The 21,181-nt window shown below is 38.0% G+C and overlaps 3 protein-coding genes and 1 non-coding gene across 11 annotated transcripts; 3 read left to right on the top strand and 1 right to left on the bottom strand.

Annotated features, from left to right (window-relative positions):
• Positions 1-72: 72 nt before the first annotated feature.
• On the top strand, positions 73-13,551 carry LOC109050087 (histone-arginine methyltransferase CARM1). Of its 8 annotated transcripts, none has more exons than XM_042723104.1 (16): positions 73-326; positions 3,448-3,573; positions 3,960-4,066; positions 4,275-4,379; positions 4,794-4,904; positions 5,583-5,760; positions 6,644-6,734; positions 6,919-7,000; positions 7,939-8,024; positions 8,150-8,239; positions 8,973-9,110; positions 9,208-9,297; positions 9,376-9,473; positions 9,622-9,702; positions 10,589-10,657; positions 11,792-13,551. In XM_042723104.1, the coding sequence occupies exons 1-16, from the start codon at positions 185-187 to the stop codon at positions 11,938-11,940; spliced, it is 1,743 nt and encodes a 580-aa protein (XP_042579038.1). In that variant the 5' UTR covers positions 73-184; the 3' UTR covers positions 11,941-13,551. The 8 variants fall into 8 exon arrangements, with proteins under 8 accessions (XP_042579038.1, XP_042579017.1, XP_042579027.1 ...); XM_042723083.1 differs by having other exon boundaries at positions 74-326; positions 9,622-9,720; XM_042723093.1 differs by having other exon boundaries at positions 74-326; positions 9,376-9,488.
• On the top strand, positions 7,655-7,852 carry LOC122139132. The gene has a single exon (XR_006156007.1). It is a non-coding gene; the product is annotated as a small nucleolar RNA SNORA74 (small nucleolar RNA).
• Positions 13,552-13,909: 358 nt separating the features above from the next.
• Positions 13,910-18,378, bottom strand: LOC109050098 (protein YIPF1-like). The gene is made up of 9 exons (XM_019067770.2): positions 18,132-18,378; positions 17,972-18,048; positions 17,740-17,888; positions 17,546-17,626; positions 16,647-16,734; positions 16,394-16,510; positions 15,934-16,100; positions 15,674-15,856; positions 13,910-14,526 (listed from the first exon to the last, which is right to left on the bottom strand). The coding sequence occupies exons 2-9, from the start codon at positions 18,000-18,002 to the stop codon at positions 14,422-14,424; spliced, it is 921 nt and encodes a 306-aa protein (XP_018923315.1). The 5' UTR covers positions 18,003-18,048; positions 18,132-18,378; the 3' UTR covers positions 13,910-14,421.
• Positions 18,372-20,650, top strand: LOC109050106 (mitochondrial import inner membrane translocase subunit Tim29-like). Its single transcript, XM_019067780.2, has 3 exons — positions 18,372-18,494; positions 18,871-19,214; positions 19,527-20,650. The coding sequence occupies exons 2-3, from the start codon at positions 19,118-19,120 to the stop codon at positions 20,198-20,200; spliced, it is 771 nt and encodes a 256-aa protein (XP_018923325.1). The 5' UTR covers positions 18,372-18,494; positions 18,871-19,117; the 3' UTR covers positions 20,201-20,650.
• The last annotated feature ends 531 nt before the right edge of the window (positions 20,651-21,181 follow it).

Here is a 21,181-nt window from a genome sequence, read left to right as displayed (position 1 = left end):
ATGTATTTATTAGTAAACGTACACCTGCTTTTTCTTTGTAGCCCGTATCATGTCTTGAAATTGAACGAGAGCTGTGGGAAAAAAGGAGATGTGGCCATGTGGAGGCAGTAGTAAGTCAGGCCTAGCTTGACCACTGATTCCGGGGAGATCTGCGCCGCTGCCTGTTACTCTCCCCAGATCGAAGATGGCGGTGTCCGTGTTCTCAGGCGTGCGCCTCCTCTCCATCGGAGACGCCAACGGAGACATACAGCGACATTCAGAGCAGCAGCCTCTGCGACTAGAAATCAAAATCAACCAGGACGTGGCTCTCATAAGCCTCTCGAACAGTGAGTAGACGCTGGCTTTGAAACACTTTGAATCCGGCCTCAGTTGAGCGGTGTATCCTAGCTTAGCCTAATGAGAGTGGTGTGTGTGCGGCATGTGCGTCTGTTGCGCCGCCTGATCACCGGGACACCGGCGTCTTTTGAGTTATGAGCTCAAACGCGGCCCATTCACCCCTGCATGCTTTCTAAAAGATGTAAAATTGCTGGAGCCATGGGTTTGGGTTCAACACGCATGCCACAAACCACGTTGATCGTAGCATGTTAGCATCCGTAAACCCATCGTATTGTGTTATGCTGTTTATAGTTAGTTACTACCCAGCTAATAACGCACGGCAGTCCAGCACTGGATGTATTACTACAGATAGAAATATACATGCATGTCTTTGAATGCATGAGGCTTCTTTAAGGCTTTCCTCCAGACTTTTAGCAGGACCGCAAGGAAGGGCTTTGGATAATGTGGATTGGCGCCTGTAAAGTTAGCCGCAGTCTGAACCTTCAGTCATACTATTGAGCTTCAGAAAGTGTTATAGAAATGTCTTTGTTTTGCACTGGGTTTTATTGGTGTAAACATTTGATTTGTCTGTTGATATCGTTTTAACCTGGTTGGTTGATGGGCTGAATGGATGCTGAGCTCAGTTTGATGGATTGCGCAGTTCTGCGCCACCTCTCTACTTTTACTATGCTGTACTTCACCATCAGACAGCCCGGTTTATTTTTCTTAAAGTGCAGAAAGCACTGTTAAAGTAATTTGGAATTACGCGGAGGTTTCTTGTGGCTGCACCAGTTGGACATTCATCTTTGTTCTGCGGGGAACAATAGCGGGTCCCCCGCCTCCTTTTCTCCAGTGTCCCGCCTGTTCATTCAGCGCTCAGGGCTTTTGTTTGGAGCCTCATGCTGCCGATGTCCCGTGCATGAGATGAATGTCTTACTGAAACAGATGCGCGACCCACATCGCATAGATCTCTTTTGAGAAGTTATTACTGCTCGAGCCCCAAATGCCACATCACTTACTATTTTTTTCGTCGAAAGCCCAAGTTTATTAAGTGTAATTCATATTTGTTTGTGACAGAGTTACATTTTGCACGTTTTAATGCGAGAGCCTGCTCTTAAATATTTATTGTTGTGTAGACATCAATAGCTAGCAAAGGTGCTGAAGTTAGTTTTACTCTTTACAAATAAATTAACACTTCATGGGCATATTTAAACGATTTCATTCCACTTTGTGTTAAATAAAAAATCAGTACCAGTCTGTTTAATTCTACATGGAGAGGGTCGCCCCCGTATGCGTCCAGCATTGTTGACGTCACATGTCTGACCTTGTTGTGCAGTGGACAAGGTTGCTAATGATTGCAATAATAGTAATAATAATAATTCTAATAACTGTCTTTACTGTATGTATGCTTTTAGCCAGTGTTCAATGTGCTTTACAAATCACAAACAAAAAATGTAAACATATCAGCATGTGAAAATCATCATAAAAAACAAAAAGGAGTGTGGGTTGACCAAATAAATTAGTATACTGTATGTTAGCCAGTGAAAAACGCAATACGTTTACCTTGAAGGAAATTTTTTTTTTTTTTTGCGCTTTCACTGTGGTAAACCCGTTGTCTCTTAACTTGTTAGAAACAGTTGTTTAGTCTTTTAGGATGTTTTAGGAGTCCAAAGAGTAAAGCCTTCAGTTATGAACAGTAGATGGCAAGCATCCATGGGCGTCAGAACCATTGTATGTGGGTGGGACAAGACCCACCCACATTTTAAAACCAATGATGGGCGTCGGAACCATTGTATTGTACTTTTTATGATCGAATATGTCTGTTCACTTTTCAGAGCGCCATCAGTCAAATCCATTCCACTTGAGGAATGCCCTAATACAGTGGTTCCCAATCCTGGTCCTGAAGAACCCCCAACACTGCACGCTTTTGATGTCTCTTATCTGACACACATTTGAGGTCTTGGAGTCTTCACTAATGAGCTGATGAGTTGAATCAGGTGTGTTTGAATAGGGAGACATCTAAAATGTGCAGTGTGAGGGGTTCTCCAGGACCAGGATTGGGAACCACTGCCCTAATAAATTAAAGTTCATTCAACGGTGTTTTAGTTACAGCCTTGGCTTTCATGCTGCTGCTTCCTCAAACCCATTCCACTTGGCTCATTCAGAGTCCATATAAATGAAACTCCATTCCGTGTTTTCAGTACTCGCGCCTGCTTCTCCTGCTTCACTCCCGAATGTAATCAAAGCATTTAAGAATATCTGCTGGTCAGGTGGGTCTGGCTGTGTGCTCACATACTGTGACGACATAAACTGTGATTTAAGGAAATGTTCATCATTTGTTCGCCTGTAGCTTTTAAAGGCATCATGTATTCTTTGTTGCAGCATTAAATTACAGTTACACTTACACTATGTTGGACCCACCCAATTTTTTTTTTTTTTTTTTTTGCTTCTGACACCCATGCAAGCGTCAGTCTAAAGCTCAGATTGTCATGGCCTTATTCCCCTGCCCTCTGTTTAAGAGGTGTTTTCTTGAGCCGCTGTAGAGACTGTACTTGTTTTCAACTCAATTATATAAATGAATACCAGCCTAATCTGTCTATGGAAAGCTTGACCTAATCCTACAGCAGCTGGGCAAATAAATGACAAAATCCCTCATCCTGGCATCACAGCTTACTTTTGCAGTGGTTAGAAGGCCAAGTTAATGTTTTTGAACTGGTCTAGTTTAGTTTGATTTGCTTGATTTTTGTTTAGGTGGTAGTAACCTTTAAGGGCCGAGCATAATTCGTTAATTTCTCCTGTCCAATTTTAAAGCAGTAGTTCACATAAAAATGAAATTTTTGTCATCACTTACTGTACCTCGTATCGTTCCAAACCTGTATGACTTTTTGTTTTTCTATTGTGCACAAATGTTTATAAAGAATGTATTTTTTTTGTACATAAAATGGGTCCAGTGTTGTTTTGGACCCCACTGACTTTCATTGTATGGATAAAAACTGTTAAAACATTCTTCAAAAGTAAGCAATTAATTCAGTTTTTCCTTAATGAAAATTGTAAACAATGAGATAATATCAGAACACTGATCTGTTTTAGGGTGAAGCATATTTACCTCCATGCATTTGCTTTCCTCCACAGATGAGGAGACGTGTGTCTTTAAGTGTTCAGTATCACGAGAGACAGAATGCAGTCGTGTTGGGAAGCAGTCCTTCATCATTACTCTGGGCTGTAACAGTGTCCTCCTGCAGTTTGCATCTCCAGCAGGTAAATCTCACCACCTTTTACAAGCACATCAGGCTTCACGGTAATTCAGCAGTTCATTGAGAGACAAGCGAAGCATATTTTGACTCTGTTAGGACTCTTTTCAGTTTCACTCTTTCCACTTTTCAGTTGACTCTTAAGAAACAAGTTTTAGAATTTTAATCAAAGATAAATCTATCATATTTTTAACCCCCGTTTCTCACCATGACTGTAGCCTTGTTAGCTGGCATGCCATTAACCATTAAACAAACAAACATTCAGATAAGCACAGCTGCAGTCAGTCATTGTGTACAGACTTTTAATTTAAATGATTGTGTGCAAACCTGAATGAAGAGATGGTGCTGTGAAGCTTTCTCTCTTGATGTATTCCGTGGTGTTGTGTTTGCCAGATTTCTCGTCGTTCTATAACCTCCTGAAGAACTGTCGTGGACATGGAGGTGAACACTCGGTCTTCAGTGAGAGGACGGAGGAGTCCTCAGCTGTACAGTATTTCCAGGTGTGCTTGGCTTCTAATTAACATGCATAAACAAAACACATTGTCATTTGTACAGTTGAACAAATTTTAATCCTGGTTTACAACCTTAAGAGGTATTTTTAAATAAGTTTTAAAAGGTATCCAGGCTAGCTTTTATTTCTAATGGAGAAAGTTGACTTGTAGCATCAGCAGAAGTGGCATGATATGAATGTCCTCTTTTTTTTTTCAGTTTTATGGCTACCTCTCTCAGCAACAAAATATGATGCAGGATTATGTGCGAACTGGAACATATCAACGGGCCATCCTCCAGAATCATACTGACTTCAAGGATAAAGTACTGTTATTTCTTTTGTTGATACATCTGTTACTGTATAGATTGTAGGTTATATGTTTGTAGATGGCATAGTGTTGAGTAGTTTCAGAATTGCTTTCATTGTGCTTAACGTAGCATTTTTTGTTCTCCATTTATAAAAAATTAAAAAAAACTCATTAGTCAGGCATTTTGGCTATTGTGTCCTTGACTTTTAGCTTTGATGTTGTCCAGACCAAAATATCTAAAAGTGGAATAGTTGACTTATTACAACTAAGTGAAAATGGACATTTGAGTCGACTTCATTTAAAACGGCTATTCCTTGTGAATGCTTCTCTGAATGAACTACTATTAAATTAAACCTGTAGTTTGGACCTGGTTGTGTCAAATCATGTTATTCTTGTTCTCATTCTTTCCTGTCCGTTCTTTTCATTTCAGGTGGTTCTGGATGTAGGTTGTGGCTCTGGGATTCTGTCATTTTTCGCAGCTCAGGCTGGTGCCCGTAAGGTTTATGCTGTGGAGGCCAGCACCATGGCTCAGCATGCAGAGGTATGACAGATTCCTCAATCACTAACATGCAGTACTGTTCAAAGATTTGGGATCAATTGAAAGACATCTCTTCTGCTCAACAAGGCTCCATTTATTTGATCAAACAAACAGGAAAACAGTAATATTGTTAAATATTATTACAATTTAAATGTTTGTTTTCTATTTGGATATATTTTTAAATGCAGTTTCTCTGATGACAACAGCTGATTTTTCAGCATCATTACTCCAGGCTTCAGAATCCTTCAGAAATCATTCTAAAAAATCATTCTAATATGATCATTTGTTGCTTTCCTTATTATTATCAATGTTAAAAACAGTTGTGCTGCCTTATATTGCCCAAATGTTTGAATGCTAGTGTATATTTCACATGTGTAGTCCCATTTAATCATTTATAAAAATGCAAGTAATTGAGTGATGTGGGATATCTGTACCAAAAATGTATGGTGATATAATTGATAGTAAACTTTAATTATATAATTGTTATCTTTTTTGGAGTATTGTTTATTCCTCTCCTTTAAAAGGACCTGAATGCTTGACAATCTAGATTTAGTATTGATACCAAGAAGCTGGTACTGTACCAAAATGCAGAATTTCATTATAAGATGGCTTTTGGCATTAGCTAATTGAAAGTCATGCCAAGTAGTAGAAGTAGTAATGCTAATAATTGTGTGTCCACAGGTTCTTGTGAACAGTAACAGGTTGTCTGAACGTGTTTTGGTGATTCCTGGTAAAGTGGAGGAAGTGTCCCTACCCGAGCAGGTGGACATAATTATCTCTGAACCCATGGGTTACATGCTGTTCAACGAAAGGATGCTGGAGAGCTATCTGCATGCCAAGAAGTTCCTCAAGCCCAATGGTAAAAGGGTTTTTTCAATAAAAACAACCAAACAAAGGCATGCTGATATACAGTGCCCTCCACTAAAATTGACACCTTTGGTAAATATGAGCAAAGTGGCTATGAAAATAAATCTGCATTGTTTATCTTTTTGGACGTTCATTCAAAAAACTCACACTATTCTAACCTTTCATTGAAGTAAAACAATTGAAAGTGAGTGGAAACTCATGTTATGAAATAAACGGTTTTCTCTAAAACACTTTGGCCACAATTATTGGCACCCCTAGAAATTCTTTAGAGTGAAATTTCTCTGAATTATATTCCCATTCATAATTAAAAAAATTTAGCACACCAGGGTGGCTAGGAGCATGAGATTGTCCAGCCTTGACTTCCTTCTTTAATGTGGTGGGCCTATTTGTCTGCTGGAGGTCCTGGACATGGCATCATGGATTCTATCAAATACCAACAGATAAAAAATCACTACCTCTCAGCCTTAATTAGAAATCTTACAATGGGCTTTGGTTAGATCTTCCATCAGGACAATGATCCAAAACAAACATCAAAATCAACACAAAAATGTGTCACGGAGCACAAAATGAAGCTTCTGCCATAGCCGTCCCGGTCCTCTGGCCTGAACCCTTTAGAAAATGAATGGGGTGAACTAAAGAGAAGAAGCACCATCATGGAGTTGGTGGAGAGATTCTGTATGAAGGAATGGTCCCTGATCTCTTGTCAGGTGTTTTCCAAACTCATCAGGCAGTACAGGAGAAAACTAAGAGCTGTTATCTTGGGAAAAGGGCGTTGCAATAATTGGGTGCCAATAATTGTGGCCAATGTGAACTATAGAAAAACTTTGAACATTGTATCAATATTTGTACATAACACGCCTCTGATCTCTTTACAGGCAAAATGTTTCCCACCATTGGAGACGTGCACCTCGCCCCTTTCACAGATGAGCAGCTTTACATGGAGCAGTTTACAAAGGCCAATTTCTGGTGTGTTTTCTAAAATGAGAATAAGGACATTGGGTGGGGGGAGAGTACAGATGCAGATGTCAAATAATAGTCTCAAATTGTGTAAATAAATGGGCAGTAATTTAAGATGGTAGCAGATGACCAAGACATAACTCTGGATCATTTCTTTTGTGCTTATACTTACTCCCAAAACTGATTCTTTCAGGTACCAGCCATCTTTCCATGGGGTGGATCTGTCTGCGCTGAGAGGAGCCGCAGTAGATGAATACTTCAGACAGCCGATTGTGGTGAGAAATGGGAGGGAATGACTGGCGGATTGGCTGTTTGCATGTTAATTCATAAAAACCTGCTAGCTTTTTAGAGTTAGCCACAGCTTGGAAAGTTCATTGAAGTATGTGTGAAGTATGAAGGTAACTGGAGATTTGTTTCCTCACCGGTTATAGATGAGCGGTGAGGGCTTGGGGGTAAACACGGACAGGATTGGGTTACTTACTTGAGCCCAAATGTGAATGGTGAGGATGTTTCTAGGAAATGGAGAAAGGCAGCATGCTTCATGGATTAGGAAAATAGATTCAGTGGCAGTTTCATATAGGAGACTCAAGTGAAGCATGTATGCTCGCCCTTGTGCCCGTGATCAAAGGCTTTACTTCATGGTCAGGGTTTCTGAGCTCACGGTTTGTGTGGTCAGAGGGGATGCAATGAGTTTAGATCTATCAGGGATTTATGAAGCACATCTTTAGGTGTACAAGTACTCTACGTGTGAAATTTTGTTTCTTGATTTTTATCTAGGATCCACAATGTTTTGAAATCCGTCAGAGCTACTTTTTCCACTTGCGTGCACTTGAGAAGCCAATTAAGTTGTGGATTATGTGCTTTTATTTTCAGTCCACAGATTTCCAGACATCATAATTGTAGTTTACAGTCTGTGTGTGTGGTTTATGTCCAGCAGTAGTCAGCTGTTTAGGCATATGCTATGCCTGTAATGGTGTTACATTGCTGGGACAGTGACCTGCTGTGGTCTGGCTCCAGAGGGTGCTGTTATAGTACCCTTCAGAGTTCAGGCTGAGGCGGGAGAGCCCTCTGAGCTAGGACTGAGTCTGATTAACTGTGGCTCAGCCCTTGACAAGAGGCCTCACAGCATGTCAGTTTGTTTTCTTCAAAATGCTTCATCCTCTTCTGCATGCAGATACCTGCCTTATCTCATTTATTCTGTCATCTCTTTCAGGACACTTTTGATATCAGGATCCTGATGGCCAAATCAGTGAAATATACAGTGAACTTTTTAGATGCTAAAGAAGAGGATCTTTACAAGTATGAGTTCACTAAATGCATAATTTTATTGTGTTTAAATGCAGCCTTTTGATATATGGGAAAAGTACAAATAGAAGTCTGTCAGCTTGTCACATTTTTATACATCCTTTTCTTACTTGTTTCAGGATAGAAATCCCCTTCAAATTCCACATGATGCATTCAGGGCTTGTTCATGGGCTGGCTTTTTGGTTTGATGTCGCATTCATTGGATCAGTGTAAGTTCCAACATATTCTATTCACAGTGTTTTCACACTTGAGTCCTCTCTCACAGAACCAAATTCAGACCATTTTAAATAGATTCAAATGTGAACTAAGTGAAAGAACCTGATTTTCTGTGCTTTTTTTTTTTTTTGTAATTCCGATTAATTTTTTACATTTATTTGAATATTGTATTAATTTTTTTTTTTGTCAATAATAATTTTGTCGCAGTGCAAATTATAAGATGAAGGGTTCAGTTGTTTTTTTTTTTATTTTGTTTAGTGTGGTGATGTGTAACTTCTGTCCAGAATTTTTGTGGACCACTGTAATAAACCAAGTTACCATTATTCATTTTTTAAATTCATATTGTCAGATTTAAAAAATACTTTTGTAGACCCCTTAAATTAATCAAGTTACCATTATTTTTTTTTAATGCATATTTTATTGTCAGATTTTAAAAATGCTTATAAGTGATTCTTGAATGATGACTCTTACTAAAGAATTGGTATGTGGACTAAAAGCATATGTCAGTTCAAATGTAGTCATTCCACCAAATTTAATTTGATTGAGCTCAAGTAGATGTGTGATCATTTATTTTCATTTCCTTTTGATTATAACCATTTTCAACATATGGGAATATAGTCATGATTTTAAAACGTTTTGAATACTTGGATACGAGGGAACTATTTGAATGTTTTGCAGTCGGAACATTTTGACAGGTCTGCTCTTGTGCTATGTCTCTCTGAACAGGATGACAGTGTGGCTCTCTACAGCCCCCACAGAACCCCTCACTCACTGGTACCAGGTGCGCTGTCTGCTGCAGTCACCTCTCTTTGCCAAGGCAGGGGACACAATGTCAGGCACTGCACTTTTAATCGCCAACAAGAGGTGAGCGCCCAGAATGCTTTGTGTTTTAACCCTCTAGCTGTTTCGCATTTTACTTCTCGTGGTCTCATTTTTTTTTTTTTTCCACTTCCTCTCACAGACAAAGCTATGACATTAGTATTGTTGCTCAAGTAGACCAGACAGGCTCCAAGTCCAGTAATCTACTTGATCTCAAGAACCCATTCTTCCGGTGAGAGGATGCATTGCTTTGACAAGCAATAAAGAATGTCTGAATGGTGTGTTGATTATGCTATGCTGTGTTCTGCAGGTACACGGGCACAACACCCACCCCACCTCCAGGTTCACACTATTCCTCTCCCTCAGAGAATATGTGGAACACTGGGGGAACCTACAGCATGAGCCAAGGCATGGCTGTGTCGGGTACCTTACCAGGAAGCCTCTTATAAAATCATTCCTCTTTTTAGATATATATCAGCTGACGTTCCTCCCATCCGGCTGCTATTGCATAACTGGAGTGATGACACTAATATTCAACTTTGTCTGTGTTTGTCAGGGATGCCTACAGCCTATGATCTCAGCACTGTCATTGGCGGCAGTGGGACTACAGTGTCCCACAACAATCTCATCCCCATTGGTACAGACACGCATGCACGTATGGATATTTACACACACACTCACACATATACACACATGAGGAGAATATTAATATCTTCATCTGTGTTTCAAAGATGAATGGAAATCATACAGATTTGGAACATCAGGAGGGCGAGTAAATGACTGAAGTTTCATTTTTGGGTGCAATATCCCTTTAAGTACTAAAGGCTGAGATGAAAAAAAAAAAAAGTTTATCATTTCAAAAGGGGCCACATCATGAAGGATCAAATTTTGATCTTTAACCTTTGATCTTTTGAGATAAGAACTTGATGTTATAATGACAAAATACTGTAACTTGCAGAACTCATCACCTCCCCTGTCCAAATAGACCTTCTATTAAAACTAAGCTCCTAAAATGGCCCATTCTGAATTTTCTGACATCAGAAAACACAATCATCCATGTGTACTCATCAGTGATGACTTTTGGATGACCAGAATTTTTACATTGTGGTAGAGTGTCACTTAATGTGGTAAGTGATGCTTTTCCCATGTGTAAAGGGTAATTGCATATAGAAGCATTAAGGGTGCAGCAGCAGCAAAAAATATTGATACATTTTGAAGGTCGGGGAGAGAGTAGAATATGGCCATAAAAACAGTCAAAATTATGTTTTGGTGCAAAAAAAAACCTATCTCTGGGGAAAAAAAGTGTATGATATGGCCCTTTTAATGTATACCACATGATTATTTTTATATCTCTTCTAATATCCTTTATAGTACAATTAATAATTGTTTATTGTTATTGAAAGGTTTTCTACACAACAGTACTACAGTTTTAGATTATATCACAACCTTTCTCCTTTAGCTTTGTATATCAGATTTTATTCTTGTGTAAATTGAAAATAGATGTCTCTTTGTTTCCCCGCCAGTGAACACGGGGATTGTGAATCACACTCACTCCAGAATGGGTTCGATAATGAGCACCGGAATCGTCCAGGGTGAGTGACTCTGCTCTCAGTGTTTTCACAGAGTAAAGCAGGACCTGGACTCTTACAGATAAATGTATACTTCTCCCAAAAATAAACATTCTCTCATATTTACTCACCATCATGTTGTATCAAATAGAAAAATAAGGCCTTTGTTCATCTTCAAAACACAAATGAAGATATTTTTCATATTCTCTCATCATTTTTGTCCAGACATTGAAAGTCTACACTTTACAAAATTCCATGCATAAAAATTGACGTAGTCATAAAGTACCTTTTCCGTAAAAGCTTTTATTTCTCAACCTTTCTCAAACCATGTTGCTTTTTATCTCCTCTCAGGGGCTACAACTGCCCAGCAGGGTCCCAGCAGCAGCAGTCCTTATTACCCCGTCACCAACCAGTTCACCATGGGTGGCCCGGCTATCTCTATGGCATCTCCTATGGCCATCCCTAGCAACACCATGCACTACGGGAGCTAAGGCCAAGGGACGACCTCTGCATGTCCAATTACCCCCCCACCCCACCTCACCCCACCCTACCCCTGCAAACTGACCGCAGCCAAATTCAGAATACCAAAACCAGTGCACCAGTCTCTGACCATCACTTTATTCTCACTCTCTCTATATATAGATATACATGTATACGTATATATATATATATATATATATATATTCTAAACTGTTTTTCACTGGTGTTTTATTCTTACATATCCGTCCCGCGGCCCTATAACGTCAGCGTGCGCAGGCATTCAGCCAGTTCAAGACATCTTAGGTGTATCATTGTTACTCTTTCCTCCCACCCCAAACACACACAGCACCTGCTCCACAACCTGCCACTAGGAGGCAGCACTTGTCTGTAAGCATGCTGAAAAAGCACAAACCAGAGACTCAAGACTCAATGTAAAGGACTGGTTGGCAAGAACACTGACGATGGGACACATTTAGATTTTTTCTTTTTATAAATGCTTTACAGATGTGCACACGTTCCCTCTTACTTCATGAACTCCCACCTTTTTTTTTTTAGCTGCATAAATGCCGTCATTGACTCATTGACTATTGAAGATCTAATGCAGGATCTTGCCACTGTTCCTAACAACTCCAGCTCAATTGTACCTACACTTCACCATCGGCTTTTTTACCTTTCCAGTGATCTCAACCGGCTATCACATCTCGATTCACTCAGCATGGGCTTTTGATGGCCATCTCAACTCATCTAGATGTTCACAACCTCTCATCTCTCTCCTCAAGCGACGGACACATTCTGTAGATGCTCACCAAGTTCATTACAACTACTAGCACAGTACCGCTGGATCCTGCCTGTAGACAACCATAGTGTAGATAGAGATCATCTTACTTTTGATTCCATTTCTGACTATGTGTGTGTTAATGTAGTGCAGTCCCAGATTTATGTGTCGCTTGGTGTTCCCTGAGGTGAATTCTGAGCGTGGATTATCAAGACTGCTGCTGTCAACCTCCGACTCCAACACGACGCAAATCTGACTTATAAATTGGCGCATTCATTTTTAGTCAATTATAAGGACACAAAGGTTTTAGGAATAAAAATACCAGCACCAAAACCTTCGATTACCAGCCAAGGAGGATGGTAGAGTGCTGGGAAGGACAGTCGGCACTGGGGGGAGGAAGACAGATGGATGAATGACAAACAGTGAGGTCCCTGGACACACACTGACTGCTGCAGCAGGAATTGCAGTATCCTAGTTTACATCCCCCGAGCCCTCATCTTGTCAACTTCTGTGTGTTGTGAGACTCGAGGAAACGAGGAGATCAAGTGATGCCTGACAAGCTATAACTTTCCTCCTCTTTTCCTCCCCTCTCTCCCTCCTTCCTCTCCCATACCGGGGATATTATATGACGAAAGCCCCATCCAAGACTTTGAAGTTGTATGCACCGCTTCCAGTCACTTTTTTTTTTTTTTTTTTTTTTCAGTAAATTCAGTTTGATTTAGAACTATCATGAGATGAAAACAACCATGTCTGTTAGTTTGTAGAATTAAGGTTTTGTTTTGTTTTCTTTCACAAAAAAAAAGCAACAGACAAAAAAAAAAAAAAAAAAAAAAGCAAATTAAATGTTGATGGAGAAGTCCCAAAGTGTGGCTGCTTACAGTAGCATTATTTTTTGTTTTATGGATGAAGTTGAAAAAAGGATAAAAAAAAAAAAAAAAAAAAGTATAAAATCACACTTGATGGTTCAAGAAGTTAAATGATCTGGGGAAGCGCACCCCTGGATGGGTTATAGATGGTGAAGCAGATGTATCTTAAATGGAGAAGAAAAGAAAATCCAGTAACACTTTGTATTGGCGTTCCATTTGTTTGTTTTTGGTATCATGAAATTCATTTTTACAGCATTTATTATGGTTAATGTCGGTTTATAAATATAGTATTGTTAATTAATTCTTGTTTATAATATGTTTATACATCTTAATGTATTAAAAATTATGTAGAAATGAACATTAACCAAAATAAAGGCTGCAAAAATAGTAGCATTATTGTAAAATATTATAGAATATTCTGTAACGTTACTTGTTGTTTGAAACCCATATGACTTTCTATCTTTCTGTCTTTAATGAAACAAAAAGGAGAAATTTTGCTGCCTAAGCTGCTCTTTTCCATATAATTAAAGCGGCCAGTGCACAATTTCAACAGTCACGTCTGTCTTTTTCTAATATAAAGCTGTTGTATTGTTTCAGAATACTACTTTTAGTCATAGGAACTCATTTTAAGGTGTTATGTCCTTTCTGTTTGTCAACAACTGGGCACTGTCCACTTTTCTTTTATGAAAAAGCGAAGATTGGACTGGATTGGTGGAAGAAAGAAAGTCATACAGGATTAAAATGAGGGTTGAGAATGAGAAAATACATTTTTGGTGAACTATCATTTTAAATGATTTTTGAAAAAAATTTATTTACTCGTTTAATTTAAAAAATATTACTTTCTTTTGTGGAACATAAAAGATATTTAAAGAAATAAGCGAAGCGTTTACTTCCATGCAGTGGAAGTCACCGGGCACCAAAATAGTTTGGTTACCAACACTTTTCAGAGCAAGTTTCACAGAACAAAGGTATTCAGGTTTGGAATGATATCATGAGAGTAAATGTTGACAAAAGTTTAATTTTTGGTTGAATTACCCCTAAAACAGACTTTTATATTAAATAAGTGCAAAGCATAACTTCTTAGAAATGTGTGGCCCAAGTAGGAGTGGTGATGCATCTGTCCCCAATCATACCAGACAAGCTCAAAATGACATGTTTGACCCTGACAAGAATGATTTTAATCCACAGTGTCAAACTGTCCAGGAAAGCAACATTAAATACTTAATACAGGTACTTCCTCTCAATTTACAGAATATAGAGAGAAAGTAGCCTAAAAGGAAAGGAAAAGCAGTCAGGGGTTATAAGGCAAACCTCAAAGCAGTTCACAGTAATACAAGACCACTCGTATAAATTACTCTATTTTGATCGAAAGAAACAAAAATGGGCAAATCCTCTTAAATTATAGTTAATAAATGGACACAAGTGACCATAACACTTGAGGAAAATAATAACAAGTAGGTCACTTTACGTATTAAAGAAAAATGGTACGAAATAAAATCGTTGTGATCTGATGGAAGTTATTTGTAAACTGGAAACACTTTCAGTGTGTTTGCTGGGAATGCTTGTGTGCATCCCTAATCTGAACTCCTCCATTGCTCGTTTATCATAATTATTACACATTTTCCATGTCCCTCGAATATAAAGACTCTAGGTTCCCATTCAGTTGGTCATTGATGCTTTCCCACGGTGAGTGTTGTATGATTTGCGGCTGGGGTAGTCTGTTGTCCGGAGTGTGATGATCCTGTGTATGTAGGCGTTTGGAAGAAGTAGAGCTAAAAGGACAGATGGAAATTATTATTAAGTATTAAGTACTAAAGCTGAGTGCTTGTTGTAATGGATGGTGTAATTTTACCGGAAGAAATGACGTGTGCGTGTGCAGTTGGAAGGAGAGGTAATGCTTATGCTATTCATCTCAGTCCTTCTTACAGGATACACTATCATTCAAATATTTGGGGTCATTAATATTTATAAAAATACAGTAAAACAGCAATATTGTGAATTATTACAAGTTAAAATACCTGTTTTCTATTATTAAATATTTTCAAATGTAATTAATAATTACTCCAGTTTTCAGTGTCACATGATCCTTCAGAAATCACTCTAATATGCTGATTTGCTGCATTTCTTAGAGATCTTTTTATTATTATCAATATTAAAAACAGTTGTGCTTAATATTTTTGTGGAAACTGATTTGACATTTTAATACAAAGTTCAAAACAACATTTTATTTCAAATAGAAATCCTATGTAACGTTGTAAATGTCTTTACCTTTACTTTTATCAATTGAATGCATTCTTCTTAAATAAATTAATTTAAAGTGTGTGTATAATATATATATACACATTATATATATATATATATATATATATATATATATATATGTATTTATAGATATACACACACACACACACACACACACACACACACACACACACACACACAAACACACACACACACACACAAACACTGACCCCAAACTTTTCATTAGTAGCGTGTCACATTATTAATCACTTTAAGCACTATCAACAGCATATGTTCTTGTCAGTTGCCACATAATTTAATAATTTAATATGGGTTTGTAAGAATGAAATATCTTAAAAAGTTTATTTGCTGTGATATTAGACTGGTTCCAGTTAAGTGTGTTAGCATAAGACTGGTGTGAAAACAAACACCAATCTCTAAATCTGCCATAACCAACTATAAATGTAAACAAAGCTACTTTTCCTTTGTTTGTATTCACAGAAAGATTACAGGAATTATGGTAACACATAAGCAGTTGCTCCTAAAAAACACTTCCACCTTAAAAATCTATTTTAAAGAGTTTTATAGCTCAAAGATGAGTCAAAATGCTTTCAGATATAGCTGATTGCGTTTAAGGTGTATTTGACTTGGAATAGTCCTTTGAAGAGTTTCTCTCACCTTAAAGCCAACAGCCAGAAGGGCATGAAGTGACACTATCACTGCCATGGTAGCGAAAGCCGTTAGCTTTGTGTCATCACGAATAGCCGGCCAGAATGTCATTACCAACACTGAGCCAGAGATCACCATGGCAACGACAATCAATAGCCACTCGAGCCAGTAAACGGGAATCATCCATAATATCTAAAAACAGAGGCCGAGTATGATTTACTGGTCTAACATCAAGTCTGACAGTGCCTTGAACATTATCTCCAACTTACCGAGGCAGGGATATAAATGAACAGAGAGTAACCGTAGACACACACGGTCTCTAAAAACGTGTAACCGCTGATGTGTCTCTCAACACTTTGACGCCACGTCAGGAAGCCCCAAACTCCTAGAGGCACCAGCCATGCATAGAGGAACACAGTGACGGCTGCAATCGAGACTAAAACCAAACAAAATCTGTATTTAGTATATTCATAAGGGATTGACATAAACAGCACTGTCTGCTACATGTTCTTTTTAATAAAAAATAAAAAAAAGACTCAAATCTTGAATCTATTGAGTTGTGGGTTTAATCGGTGGTTGACCTTTAGATTACTGAAACCCAAATCTGATTGGTTGTTTATATAATAATATTTAGTTTATTTATATATAGTTGAGTTCTTTTATACCAATTACTCTTAAAGTACTAAAAGAATCATTTTCCATAAATTTCCATGTCTGCCACCGTCTCACCTCTGTTGAACTGAGGTCTGTAGTGATACCCTGGGTCTCCCATTCTGATCAGAAATGTGTAGAGGTCTCCACTGATGGCCACTGAGAACACTAGAGTCACACAGATCCAGAAAGGACCTGACGAGAGGAAGGATAACAAAAACTACAATGTCTGACAGTTTCATGATAATCCACATCCATTCAAATATTAAGAAATTGTTTGGCTGGGTTGTTAAGAGGTTCTCTGCAAGATTAAAAATAATATCTACATTACCATAGAGATCAGGGTTATTTCGAATGTGGTGTTTAACGAAATTCCGTCCTGGCAAAGGTATGACTGAGCCCTTTATCCTATCCAGCACCTAAAACAATAAAGATAACAGTATATACAATTACTAGGGCACTAGAGTTGTTGATGCTATGATTTGAATGTAGTTCCAAGCAGCTAAATGACCAAGCAACCAGAATCTCCCTTTAAAATATTAATAATTAGTTCAAAATTACCAAGATATAAGATAAAGGCTTAAAGTTAAATTTTCTATTACTATTAGTACTGTCAATGTTGTCAAAAACACTGGTTAACCTCTTTTATTTTCCTTGATATTTTGTGACGTTTCTCATTTAGAGTCATGAACATGAATGCAAAATGTTCTATGTTTACATCATTTGCAGGTCAATCTGCACAAAAACTGTATTTATTTTGGTGGCGTTGTCTTTTTCTCAACTACTCCCCAAGTGTATTTACATTTATGTATTTGGCAGATGCTTTTATCTTAAGAAATTTACACCGAGTTGACAGCGTACATTTTTTTCGAACCCGTGATCTTCGCATTGCAAGCGACAGGCCTATGCTTCTTCTGTTTAAGCATTAGCAAAGCACACAGAATAAATGTTTTTACAAACTTCTTCCATTTTAAATGTTTAAATGCTTTAAAAATTGGTTACCAAATAGTTACAATACCTTTTATAAAATTTACAGTTTGTAAAAAAAAAATATATATATATTTTATTATTCATATTATATATGATTACTTTATGTATTTAATTATATATTTCAGGTTATGTGTGGGAACTATTAATGTTAAAAGTTTACTGTTTTTACCTGTGTGACCAAAGATTCGTTACATAATATGAGGGGTACAAAGAATACCATAAGTAAGGAAACACATGTACCTGCATCGTATCTACATTGAAGAATGACTGATAGTATTCAAATGTCCAAAAACCACCAGTTTGTTTTTCACCTCCAAGCAGCTGTGGGGAAATGGAGCAAGAAAAAAGGCTTTTAACATGACTTCTAAACTAAGATGCACACGAAATGAGCAGCTACTCGTGACCTTATTTGCCTGTTTGGTTTAGCAGCTCACCTCTGAACTCTCTTGCCGACTGTCTTCATCTTCTGACAGATCCACTCTGACATCTGCAGAGGAGGCTGCTGCTCCGGGGCCGGGGCCGGAGATGCTGAGGGTTGAGGCTCCAGGATCTGAAGACAGGAGATCTGCGGCTTCCTCAAACTCTGGAAACGCGCAGAATTAAGATTAAAGTAGAAAGACAGAGAGACTAAACAAGAAGGTACATATAAGACACATCAGAAATTACCCTGAAACGTTAAATCATGTGGACTAGCCATGACTGGAGATCACAGGATACTCAGAGAGTTCTCATAAGAGTACTGTCTGCACGGAAAGAAGACAATACACAAAATATAACCAAACGACAGCCGTCAACACCAAAATCATATTTAGTCTAATTTTCTCACCTGTCTGCTACAATATGGTAATCCTTCGGTAACTTACGCCAATCCTGACTCCTTCTGGCAACTTTAACAATCAAGCTTGTTTCGTCAGCCCGGATGGTATTTAGTGACTTTCGACTAACTGAGAAAAATCATTAGCCGATTCGACTGTAGCTAGAATAGATCTGACACCGTCTTAATACGCAGGGATTTATCGTTTTTGTCCCCATATTCCACGTCACCTGCAGGGTTCCGGTGCGTCAAAACACAATCACGTGACCGGAACTAAAACTGGAATGTTTTTACCTGTTTTACCTCTTTTTCTAGTATACTGATGGCTTAAAGTTAAGAATCAGCATGGCAGGTTGTATTAGATCTTAGTCAAAGGTGTGTGTTTTATATATATATATAAACCTTTGTATTTTTATATATATATATATATATATATATATATATATATATATATATATATATATATATATATTTATATATATATATAAACCTTTGTATTGTTCCTATTAATTCTGTTGTTGTAATTAGGCTACTTTGATAAAACAATTTCCCAACTGTCATATAATAGTTTCATATATTCGACAGTCATATTTACATGAAATTGTCAAAAGTGTTGTGCATTAAATTCATAGCGCAAAAGGATATTTGCTTGTCAAATTCTACATTCAGTTCCAAATATTTGATACAAACTAATTCTAGACCTGTCTTTTTTGCTTAACATAAAGACTTTAAAAACATTATCTGTTTGCAGTTCCTTTCTTAGAGACATTGCTCATAAGAATGCATGGTGGAACCGAAAAGACAATATTTTGTTTCCCCATCGGGCCGATAACATTACACGTACAGTGTTTCTCGCCATTTTGGCTCATCAGTTTCACCAGCCTCCGTTGCTACGTTGAGCCAGTGTTGGAAACTGTCGCCAGGAAGCTCTTCCTGTGCTACATCCACCGTGAACTGTGAACTGTGAACTGTCACACTTCGTGAGTTCATTTGCGAACATGGCCGCCTCGTGGCTGCTGAAGAGATGGTGCTCCACAGCAGCTACAGAGACAACCAAGGGCACCAGGTGGCAAAGACTGAGAAACAGTCGCGCAGGTAAGACCAAGCCACGGTTATAGTTTTTGCTTCAGACATAAGTATAAAAATACTGTTCGTATTACGAGTTGGAGGTCAGTCACGTGGGTCAAGTGTACAGTTAGTTATCATCTGAATTGAGTGCAGGCGTGTTAATTATTATATCTACGAAAATACAGCTGTATTCGTTTGCTAACTAGTTTTCTAAATCTGTAATAGTGGCATTAAAATGTAATTTCATATTGCTTTATTTTTTTTCTTATTGCGTTATCTTTCATACAATTGTATTAGCTGAACATTAATCAAGACTTGCTATTTCTTCACTGTTTTTAGGTGTATGGTGCCGTAGTCTTTTAAGCGATTATAAGGAGGCTTGTCGTGAGGCAGTGCTGGGGGCCCGGGAGCGACCCCTCAAAGCCTCGGTCTACTTGGGGCTTCTGGGAGGAATGTACGCCTGCCATTACACCAACCCTGATGATGCCTCCTTTGAGACCAGCCTGCTAGAAACCTCCAACCGTCTGGCTCTCCTGTCTCCATGGATACGCAGTGGCACCTCAGATGGACACGTCCAGACCCTTGTGAAACTGCGAAACGAGGGCAGGCTGCGCTATGCCAGTCTGGGCATTGCATCTTTGACTTATTACACAGACTACGACTCCGAGTCGAGCCTGTATGAGGCGCATTGCTCGGCGATCTCTGTGCCCTGGGCAGAACTGCCAGAGCGTGTGCTGGATGTGGGCTTTACAGGACGCTGGTGGGTGCTTGATCATAAAATGAAGGATTTTGATATAAATGAGGAGGAGTTCAAACATCTTCCACCTGCTTTGGTGGCAGCAGTTCCACTGTCACCCCAGATAACAGAAAGGAATGAAAGAGTGCATCAGGAATCATGGAAAGCCGTGGTGATGGAAGATGAGAGCGATGAATTAGATGGTATACAAAAAGCCATGGACACGCCTGTTAAAGGAATAGAGAGAAACACAATAAACAAAGCACAGACCTCTTGATCAGTGTGTTAGCTTTAAAGAGGACCCCTAAGAAACATGCTTGCTAGAATCAGCTGTTGATAAGAAATGAAAAGTAAAGGACACATTAACAGGAATCATTATTATATTATGTTTATGGAAGTAAGCAATATAATAATGTAGACTGTCAATTTTACTACAAAAAAAATTGTGCAAGTAAGTGTGATTGGTTAACTGCAAATACATTAAATCAACTGCGGTGTATGCCGACCTTGTTTTATGTGACAGAATAGCAGTACATTATCACTACATAAACTGATCAAAAATATAACTTTTATACAAACTTAATACTACTACAATTTTTATATAATAATTCTCAATCTGTTAGAAAGAGAAGCAAGTTTTTTGTTAGTTTTTTGTAATTTTCAATAATGGTGCAATGTGTCACACAAATAATTAATAATATGAATAAAATTAACATTTTTAAAAATTCATTTTTCAAATGAATGGTTTTCTTCTGAACTTTCTATATGTCAAAGAATCCTGAAGAAATCCTGATTTACAGTTTCCACAAAAATATTAAGCACAACTGTTTTCAACATTGATGATTAAAATGTTTCTTGAGCAGCAAATCATCATATCAGAATGATTTCTGAAAGATCATGTCACTCTGGAGACTGAAGTAATGATGCTGGACATTCAGCTTTTCCATCACAGAAATAAATCACATTTTAAATATATATTTAAATAAAATAGCTATTTTGAATTGTAATATTATTTTACAAAATTCCTGTTTTTACAGTATTTTATTCATTATTTAAGGTGAAAAAAATGCCATGGTGAGCACTGTTTCTTGTTAAATATCCAATTATATTTTTGCTGGCTTTCAAAAGGAGTTAATTTAAAATAGAGTTGAGTTAATTATGTCCATTAATCCCGTTACCTTTGACCTTCTATTTCACAGGCCGACTTTGATTCATTTTCAGGGGAAATCCTTTTTTACATTAATCTCTTTACTCTTCC

The sequence above is a fragment of the Cyprinus carpio genome, chromosome A3 (assembly GCF_018340385.1).
Source record: "Cyprinus carpio isolate SPL01 chromosome A3, ASM1834038v1, whole genome shotgun sequence".
Taxonomy (NCBI): Eukaryota; Metazoa; Chordata; class Actinopteri; order Cypriniformes; family Cyprinidae; genus Cyprinus; species Cyprinus carpio.
Note: the sequence above shows the minus strand (reverse complement) of the source record. Positions and strands in the feature narration are given on the sequence as shown.